Source organism: Littorina saxatilis, unplaced genomic scaffold (assembly GCF_037325665.1).
Source record: "Littorina saxatilis isolate snail1 unplaced genomic scaffold, US_GU_Lsax_2.0 scaffold_299, whole genome shotgun sequence".
In the NCBI taxonomy this organism is placed as follows: Eukaryota; Metazoa; Mollusca; class Gastropoda; order Littorinimorpha; family Littorinidae; genus Littorina; species Littorina saxatilis.
In genome coordinates this window covers 47,501-57,067 of record NW_027128951.1, presented here as the reverse complement: position 1 = coordinate 57,067, position 9,567 = coordinate 47,501, and the positions used below count along the sequence as shown (strand labels likewise).

At 39.9% G+C, this 9,567-nt stretch overlaps 1 protein-coding gene and 1 long non-coding RNA gene across 2 annotated transcripts in view; both read left to right on the top strand.

Annotated features, from left to right (window-relative positions):
- Positions 1-1,635: 1,635 nt before the first annotated feature.
- LOC138957252 (uncharacterized) lies at positions 1,636-3,119 on the top strand. The gene is made up of 2 exons (XR_011452975.1): positions 1,636-1,902; positions 2,910-3,119. It is a non-coding gene; the product is annotated as an uncharacterized lncRNA (long non-coding RNA).
- Positions 3,120-4,877: 1,758 nt separating this feature from the next.
- LOC138957254 (uncharacterized) overlaps positions 4,878-9,567 on the top strand; it is a 17,050-nt gene continuing 12,360 nt past the window's right edge. Inside the window, exon 1 of the mRNA XM_070328398.1 lies at positions 4,878-5,068. Within this exon, the coding sequence (XP_070184499.1) occupies positions 4,878-5,068 (191 nt within the window). The remainder of the gene's footprint in view (positions 5,069-9,567) is intronic.

Genomic DNA, 9,567 nt, shown 5'->3' with positions numbered 1-9,567 from the left:
ATATATTCACAATCTCACTCTCCCTGTTTTAAATTCAGTCATTTGAATCACTAACACTTAACTGGGGTTCAGTGAATCTGTGATAGTGTTATTTGGAGTAAGATTATTGACTTTTTTGCTGCGCCTGTTTTTTCTATCCACATAATTCGTTTTGTCCATTAAAATGCTGGTTTTTGTTTTAATCACTACAGTATGTGTCCATATAGTTTACGCCTGAGATGTGATGGGACCAAAAGGTTTCCAGAATGAAACAGGTAAATTTTTGTTTTTACCTGATCTTTGTCGTGCAGAAGTTGGTTCACATTATACATTGCAGTGTTGTTGTCTTCCAAATACATAAAACATTGTACCAGTCATTACATTTAAATGACAATGTTGATTAATATCAAACCTCCCCCGGTTCCCCAACCAGCCTTCTCACACCCCCCCCACCCACCCCACCCCGTCCAACCCCCCCCCCCCCCAACTCATTAGATCACGAACACCACACTAATAACGTCATATATATACTGTTGCTGCTGCTAAAAGTTGTTGTGACTTGTTCTTCCTCTGTCTATATTTTTTTGTGTTTCCACAGAATGCAGTTCTTCCATGCGCCTCAACGTCTATAGATCTATGGAGTCTACAACATTGTCTGAGATGTGATTTGAGCCAGAGCATGTCAGAATGATCAAGGTAATTTTTTAAACACATATATAGCTGATCAAACTGAAGAATTCAAACACACAGTTTCAGTGGGTTTTTTTAATGCATAAAACATTGCAACAGTCAGGGGCTTTCTCCCAATAAAGATTGTGAGGTTTTCTTTGCAAGTTGTTTCGCTATGCAGAGTGTGATGTTTTTGTTTGTTTGCTGTACTAAATGAAGATGCACAGATAAAAGAAAGTCTTGCATGTAGAGGAAGGACTATGCTTTTGGTTTTTGACAAGACAAATTTTACTCATTAGAGCTTAAGTATAAATTCCTTACATTTTGAACCAAAATGTCAGACATCACAGATCTCTCAAATTAAAAAAAAAATGAGGGCATCATTCTGACTTGAACATATACCACACATTTGATAGGCTGGTTATGTTCTGTGTGTAGTGAAAACATTTCGCTGAATGAATTTCACATGTTGACACCAGTGCCTAGAAGGAAATGAATCGCACATCCTCCAATCTCCACAAAAAGAAGTCAGACGTATGTGCCCATGTTAAAATAAAGTTTTATTTTTTCCATGTAAAAACCTAGACAAACATGACAATGTGGTGTCTGATATACTGGATAATATGATGAGGAACGTACCTTTAAAGGCCCAGTCCTTATTGTGAAAGCAGTTCTGCTCAGCTGGAATTTGGTGAATTTGTTTTTTTTTACAAGTTGAAGTGAATTCGCCAAAAAATTTAAAAATAACAATTTGTTGTGCACACAAAGCATTCACTGATTCAGGCTGTTGAATTTTGTCATGTGTCTTGAGAAAGGGGAAGTCTTATTCTACGTAAAAGCATTGCCAGGTTTGGGTTGAGCCAAATCGTTTGCATGGAAAGGACTGTGCCTTTTAAGGACGCATGGATTTTTCATCTATTCAATTGCAGGATAACATCACAACACGGAATTGTTTCTAAGCTGGTATTTCTTTTCCTTTCTCGAGTCCCACGAAGTTCCCAATGCTAGGGCATACTTTTGTATAGAAGCTGTTCGTGGAAATGTCATGTAAGTGTTATTACACTGGCGAACATGAATTTTTTACACTGGCTAAAATGAAAGAAGTATGCATTCTTGTGTTTTGTTTCTGCAAGCGGTATCATTTTCCTAAAGTTATCTGAGTTTGATCTCTTACAATTTTTACCGCTAGGATATGTACAATGGGCTAATTAAACATATACGCCAGCCCACATTGCAGAACAGGATATGAACAAGGTATGTAGCGCTGTTTGCATCATTCGTTTTAATTCAAAAATCAGACTAATTTGCCTTCTTTGGCATTATGCATAAGATATTCATCTTTAGTTTTTGCAATGCTGACTGTAATTCTGTGTGTCTGTGTGTGTGTGTGTGTGTGTGTATGTGTGGGGTGTGTGTGTGTGTGTGCGTGTGTGTGTGTGTGTGTGTGTATGTGTGTGTGTTTACCGATATATTGTAATTTATTAATCGGCTGAAGACGACACAGTTTCCAACTCCCCAGTGAGACTTTTTGAGTCAGTTGCATGCATGATAGCTAACTGAGGTGTCTGCAAGAAAGTAAGGGTATTTCGTATACTTCATACTTGGTGTACATTAATTTCAGCTTCGGCATGACTAGTCCCGAAAGATGCTATTTTGTAGGTGAAATGGTCTGACTTTGGTTGTCTTTCGAAAAAGAATCCAAATTCGGGGATGGACTCAACAGTTCGAGGTTTAAAATGGAGCGGAAGACTAACGAACCCGATTTGATTCTTCAAGATTGATATTTTTGGGGTTATTTGAAGGACGTAGTATACCATACACAACCTTAGACAATCAGTGACTTGAGTACAGCCATTACAGGCAGGAGGAGGGCATCCCCATGGAGGATTGCGTTCCTGTCATCGGTTAATTTTGCGCAAGTGTGACTCTTACCATGAAGGGGTCATTTTTCCAGTCAATCGTGTTCGGCGAATATCTTCATGGTTGTTGTGCATGAATTTCACTTTGTTCATCACCATTCCACGAAGTTTCCTGTTTGTGGGTTTCATGGTCCGATTTTTTAGCTTCTTTCAAAAGTGTTCCAAAGTACCCCTCCATTTAACCTGTAAACTCGCAACTTTGTTGACCTTCGTCATGCATAAGCTGTAGTTAATAAACACCAAATGATAACTAATTCGGTCAACGGATGTAGAAATTATAAAAACAAAATTGGGTTGAATTTTGTGTGTGTCAACATCTAGCCTATGTTTGTATTTTTGCAGGCAGGCAGGGGTGGAGTTGTGATGATGCGGCGCCGGTTGACTGAAGACACACGAACCAGCATTCTTCGGAAGTGTTTGGATCACAAATCAACATTATTTCACATTGAATGGCGGCAGACATTTATGTATATATATTCTCAGCTCAGACGTGTGCTTTGAATTCGGATGTTTAAGAACAAGAGACAAACTTGAATAAAGCCTTACGAAGTACATGATTGTAACTGGAGCAAAAGTGTGTGTGTGTGTGTGTGTGTGTGTGTGTGTGTGTGTGTGTGTGTGTGTGTGTGTGTGTGTGTGTGTGTGTGTGTGTGTGTGTGTGTGTGTGTGTGAAGTGCAACAGTTAACAATGACGATGAGACAGAATGCTAAAGCACAGATCCTTTTATTTAACAATCTATATCGTCCTCCTTTTTTATTTTTAAATGTTGCTGTGTTGACAAACGTTCTCCGAGCAAACGTCTATCTAATGTTTTTGTCATCACATTGAAAGAATTTCTTCTGAGTAGAATGAAGCTGAATTAAAATGTAAAGAAAAACAAGTCGCGTAAGGCGAAAATACAATATTTAGTCAAGTAGCTGCCATTTTTCAGCAAGACCGTATACTCGTAGCATCGTCAGTCCACCGCTCATGGCAAAGGCAGTGAAATTGACAAGAAGAGCGGGGTAGTAGTTGCGCTAAGAAGGATAGCACGCTTTTCTGTACCTCTCTTTGTTTTAACTTTCTGAGCGTGTTTTTAATCCAAACATATCATATCTATATGTTTTTGGAATCAGGAACCGACAAGGAATAAGATGAAAGTGTTTTTAAATTGATTTGGAAAATTTAATTTTGATAATAATTTTTATATATTTAATTTTCAGAGCTTGTTTTTAATCCGAATATAACATATTTATATGTTTTTGGAATCAGCAAATGATGGAGAATAAGATAAACGTAAATTTGGATCGTTTTATAAATTTTTATTTTTTTTACAATTTTCCGATTTTTAATGACCAAAGTCATTAATTAATTTTTAAGCCACCAAGCTGAAATGCAATACCGAACCCCGGGCTTCGTCGAAGAATACTTGACCAAAATTTGAACCAATTTGGTTAAAAAATGAGGGCGTGACAGTGCCGCCTCAACTTTCACGAAAAGCCGGATATGACGTCATCAAAGACATTTATAAAAAAAAATGAAAAAAATGTTCGGGGATTTCATACCCAGGAACTCTCATGTCAAATTTCATAAAGATCGGTCCAGTAGTTTAGTCTGAATCGCTCTACACACACACACACACACGCACACACACACACACACACGCACGCACATACACCACGACCCTCGTTTCGATTCCCCCTCGATGTTAAAATATTTAGTCAAAACTTGACTAAATATGAAAAAGACCCATTGCTCAAAACATTAAGAAACAGGGTGCTTTTGGTTCGGTCGTAGACCTAAAAACATTACCGAGGGATTCATTCGAGGCCAGTGTATCAGTGCACATTGAAAATCTGTGAAACCTCAGATATAACTTTATAAAACAAACAGAATTCTGATAAAAATAACCAAAATTCGCAGTAGTTTTTTTAATTTTTTTTATCTCCCTCTTCACCCAACCCCAACACTAATTTCTGTGCCATAAAAGCGCTCAAAAACACTGAGACACACGTTAGTTTTTCGTTAGTTTTTCGCCTCAGTGCTTATCCACATTTACAAATATTGTATCATTTATTTTTGGTCACTGCCCTTCCCTTTTCTGATAATTATAGTCAATTCCCTTGGATTCCCGATGGCTCCACGGTAGACACCATGATCAGCGCATGCGCACTAAGGCCACTCAAGTCACTTTCCCGAATCTATTTATAACCTCCGACACAGTAGGGTAAATGACCGAGACGGCTTCGTGCACCGCGACCAAGTGGGAGGGAGAGACCCAAGTCGGTTCGCCCCCAAGAAGGTGACAACTCTCACCAAGTTACCACCCAATGGTTGTCACCCGCTCCGATCTTCGTGCACCTCAGCCCAGGACGCCGATTTATCAGGTTCTGCCCACCAAGGCGTCGGCGTACAGTTCTGGCACTGACGGGTTCTCCATGCACCCCGAATGTGTTACGGGCTCTGTTGGCGGCAGTTTCGAATGCATCTCGCTGGTGTTGATGGACAAGATGGCGATCTTGTCGGGCTGTTGTTACCCGGGGTCTGCCATGTCCTGGTAAGTCGCAGGTACTGTTAGTGACATGAAAACGTTGCTGCAGGCGATAAACCGTGGTGACATTTACTCCAAATGCCCTAGCAACTTGATAAACTGATTGTCCGGCATCAATTCTCATGATCGCCTGTTGGCGCTGATCTGGTGATAGTCTCGGCATCGCGCCTGTGTCGCAGAAATGAATGTTGTAACAGTTTTGTGAGTATTGTACAGCTTGCCTGAACACTCTGAACACAAAAAGCTGCTTTTCCACATTGTGCATGTGCTGAAAGTGGTCCCCATGACGGTTTGGGATCCCCGTCAACAAGACCTCGCGTGTGACCCAGATAACGGCAAACACGGTTCTGACAAGATACGACCGCTAAAAGAACACGTGCAGAACATGCTAGTATCATGATTTTATTTTTATTTCAAGTCCATAAAGGTTTAATTAACGCATCCTTTATTTGGGTTTCTTTTGCCTCCGAGTTTATAATAAAGTGTGACTAGCTAATTTTGTGTCTCGTGATTGCTGTGTACGTTGCTGTTTCTCCTCCCCCTTCTTGCGATTTTGCTTTTCTACAACATTTTCATCTTCTTTTGTTTTCTCAGACTATAGCCACGTGTTTGTGTTGGTAGCTGTTTTGTTTTTTCTCTTAAAATTATATGTAAATTAAACATGCATGTTTCTCCTTATTTTGGATTCATTAAAACTTCTTTATATTACAGTTCTCAGGTTCTTATTTGTGTGTATGTGTGTGTGTGTGTTTGTGTATAGTGTGTGTGTGTGTTTGTGTATAAGTGTGTGTGTGTGTGTGTGTGTTTGTGTATAAGTGTGTGTGTGTTTGTGTGTCTGTGTGTGTGCATGTGTGTGTGTATGTGTGTGTGTGTGTGTGTGTTTGTGTGTACGCGTGTGTGTGTGGGTGTGTGTGTATGTGTATGCGTGTGTGTACGTGTGTGTGTCCGTGCGTTTGTGAGAGAGAGAGAGAGCTAGAGAGAGAGAGAGAAAGAGAGAGAGAGAGCTTCATCTTCAATTTTTAAGTACCCGTCATATAAATGTTGTCACGAATTTGTGGAAATTATAGATTTGTTTTTGAAGATGACTGTGGAGTTCAATGGGAAAAGTACCGGAAATAACAGATCAACCACTTCCCTATCAGCTGATGTTGTGCAGGAACAAGTAATGGCTGTCAAGTTTTCTACATGTTCAAGGTCAAGTAGTACAGTGATCACAAACTTCCTGATAAATGTAGTGCACTGTTATTAAACATTTCTTGCACTTTGTATTAATCATATGAAGGTCGATGTCGTTCTATTGTTTTGGTAGTGGCTTTTCTTTTTTCTCGGAAACCAGTTTTGTTACGTTTGTTTACTATCCTATTATTTAAAGGCCCACTCTGCCTCGTGAAAACTCGTTTGCCTCAATGTGTCTGTAATGACAAGGCTTTAAAATGGGAGCTAGATGACGTACGTTCTCTCTCCACTTGGTCACATACCAAAATGAAACCGTGACGGGCGCAGTGGCGTGGTGGTAAGACGTCGGCCTCCTCATCGGGAGGTCGTGAGTTCGAATCCCGGTAGCTACCGCCTGGTGGGTTAAAAGTGGAGATTTTTCAGATCTCCCAGGTCAACTTATGTGCAGACCTGCTAGTAACTTAACCCCCTTCGTGTATACACGCAAGCACAAGACAGAGTGCGCACGGAAAAGATCCTGTAATCTATGTCAGAGTTCGGCAGATGCTCACAAGTCTTCTGAATGAAGCCGCTTTAAACTGTGTGCGCAGAAGACGGACGCGTTCTGAGTACATAACCAAGACTAGAGTGACGTCACTTTTCCGCGCAGCGGTCCGGGTCGCGTGCTGAAACAACGCCTGCAAAGGCAAAATGTTCACGTCTGGGTCGAACGAATGAATACATTGCTGGTTTTGTTTCTGTCATCTGTTAATTCACAGTATTCCTCAAGCAGATCTTAGTCAAGTTTTAATAGTAAACATTTCCTGTTTGTTCATAATGACTTTGAAGCTTTATCATACAACTTCCTGTTTAGCCGGACTTCAGAGATAATACATATGCAGCAGGACGGTGAGAGAGAGAGAGAGAGAGAGAGAGAGAGAGAGAGCGAGAGAGAGAGAGAGACTCAGAGAGAGAGAGAGAGAGAGAGAGAGAGATAGATATATATATACATATATATATATATATATATTTATTTATAGAGAGAGAGAGAGAGAGAGAGAGAGAGAGAGAGAGAGAGAGAGAGAGAGAGAGACACACAGATAGAGAGAGAGAGAGAGAGAGAGAGAGAGAGAGAGAAACTTAGACTTAGACTTATACTTAGACTTAGACTTAGAACATTTTATTGACATAAAGGGTAAACATGTTAAGCCAAGGGCCTAATCTTACAACGTGCCCTTTACATTCACACTAACACATCCGCACGCATATAACCAACATAATATAATGAATTCATATAGGCATAACATGTAAATGTACAGTAAATAAGCATAAGCACCACGGCCACACGAAACACAAAATCTAATATACGAAGTAAAACAATATGAATACTATATGCTATGAATATGTAATATGACGTGAATATAATTATATAGTAATATTAATATAGTATACATTAGACAGAACTGTAAGATTCACATAATTATGTCACCGCGGGTGTGTACTTACAGAGAACAGTTTAGATGTTTTTTTTAAGGAAGATTTAAAGATATTTACAGATTTGCTAGTTTTAACATTCGAAGGAAGAGAGTTCCACCTTGACGGCCCAGCAAAGGCAAAACTAGTTTTATATAGATCTACACGGGTCCTTGGTAGTAGATATTTATCTGATCCGTATCTCTCAGGAGCCTCGGTTATGAATGCATTCAAGTATGGTGGTGCTAGCCCATGGAGTGCCTTGTACATTAACACTGCAATGTTATAGTCAAACTGCTCCTGCAGTGAAAGTAAACTAGCAGCTTTAAGCTTTTCTGACGTTGACAGATACGGGTTAGTAACAATTAGCTTTGCCCCTCTTCTGTGCAGGGAATTTAATTTTTTTAAGCAGATTTTCGCTCGCACCGCACCATACAGTAGAAGCATAATTGATAAAAGATTGGCAGTGTGCCACAAAAAACATTTTTAGACCTTCCGCTTCTACAAAGGGCTTTAATCTGGATAAAAGATACAGATTTTTGGAGAGCTTTTTGCAAATATTATTGATATGTACATTCCACCGAAGCTCCTGGTCAACTACGATTCCTAATACCTTGTGTGATTTAACATGCTCTATGGGATCAGTGTTTAGCTTAAGGTTAAGAATAAGGGGTGTTCTCTGGTGTTTCTGTCTGGATGCTATGACCATACTATTTGATTTCTTAGGGTGTAATGTCATTTTATTTTGAACGCACCATTTAAGGACATCGTTTATTCCCTGTTGAAGATCGTATTGCACCTGAGTTAACGTTTTTGAGGACGAGTGAAGGGAACTGTCATCGGCAAAGAGCTCACAAGCCACATTGTTATTTTTTATATGCAAGGGCAGGTCGTTGATAAAAATGCAAAATAATAAAGGCCCCAAAATAAAACCTTGAGGAACTCCGCATTTTAAGTAACCATCGCCTGAATATTGACCGTTTACGTAGACGCGCTGGATTCTGTTTGATAAAAATGATGTAAGCAGGTTTACCGTGTGACTGTTGTGCGTGTAATACTCAAGCTTGCGAATGAGAAGAGTATGGTCTACTGTTTCAAAGGCTTTCCTCAGATCGAGGAAAACGGTACCGACGATTTTAGAATCGTTTATAGCTGAGAGCCAGGTATCACACAGACGGACAAGGGCCGTGGAACAAGAATGTCATTTACGGAAGCCAGATTGAAACTAGTAGAAAAGGTTGTAACATTCCATATGATGGGCCACGTGCTTATGAATATGCCTCTCAAGAGGCTTTAAAAGTACTGAGAGTATGGATATGGGACGGAAGTTATTAATGTCAGTAGAGTCCGATGTCTTTGGAATAGGAATAACTTTGGCGCACTTCCAGCCCTCAGGGAATACACAAGTTTTAATACATAGATTATACAAAAACGTTAAGGGTTCAACAACATACGGAAGAGAACGTTTTAAGATATAAGTACTGATAGTGTCCACGCCCACAATTTTTTTTATTTTTCAATTCAGAAATATATTTACCTACTTCGTGTATTGCTAGCTCGGGGATACAACTCTGGTCACTAGACCGTAGCCTCTCGTTACAAAATTCTGAGAGAAAGAGAGAGAGAGAGAGAGAGAGAGAGAGAGAGAGAGAGAGAGAGAGAGAGAGAGAGAGAGAGAGAGATAGAGAGAGAGAGAGGGAGAGAGAGAGAGAGAGAAAGAGAGAGAGAGAGCGAGAGAGAGAGAGAGAGAGAGAGAGAGAGAGAGAGAGAGAGAGAGAGAGAGAGAGAGTGAACAACGCAACCACGACTCTTTTCATCTAGCATTTCATCTGCAATAATAT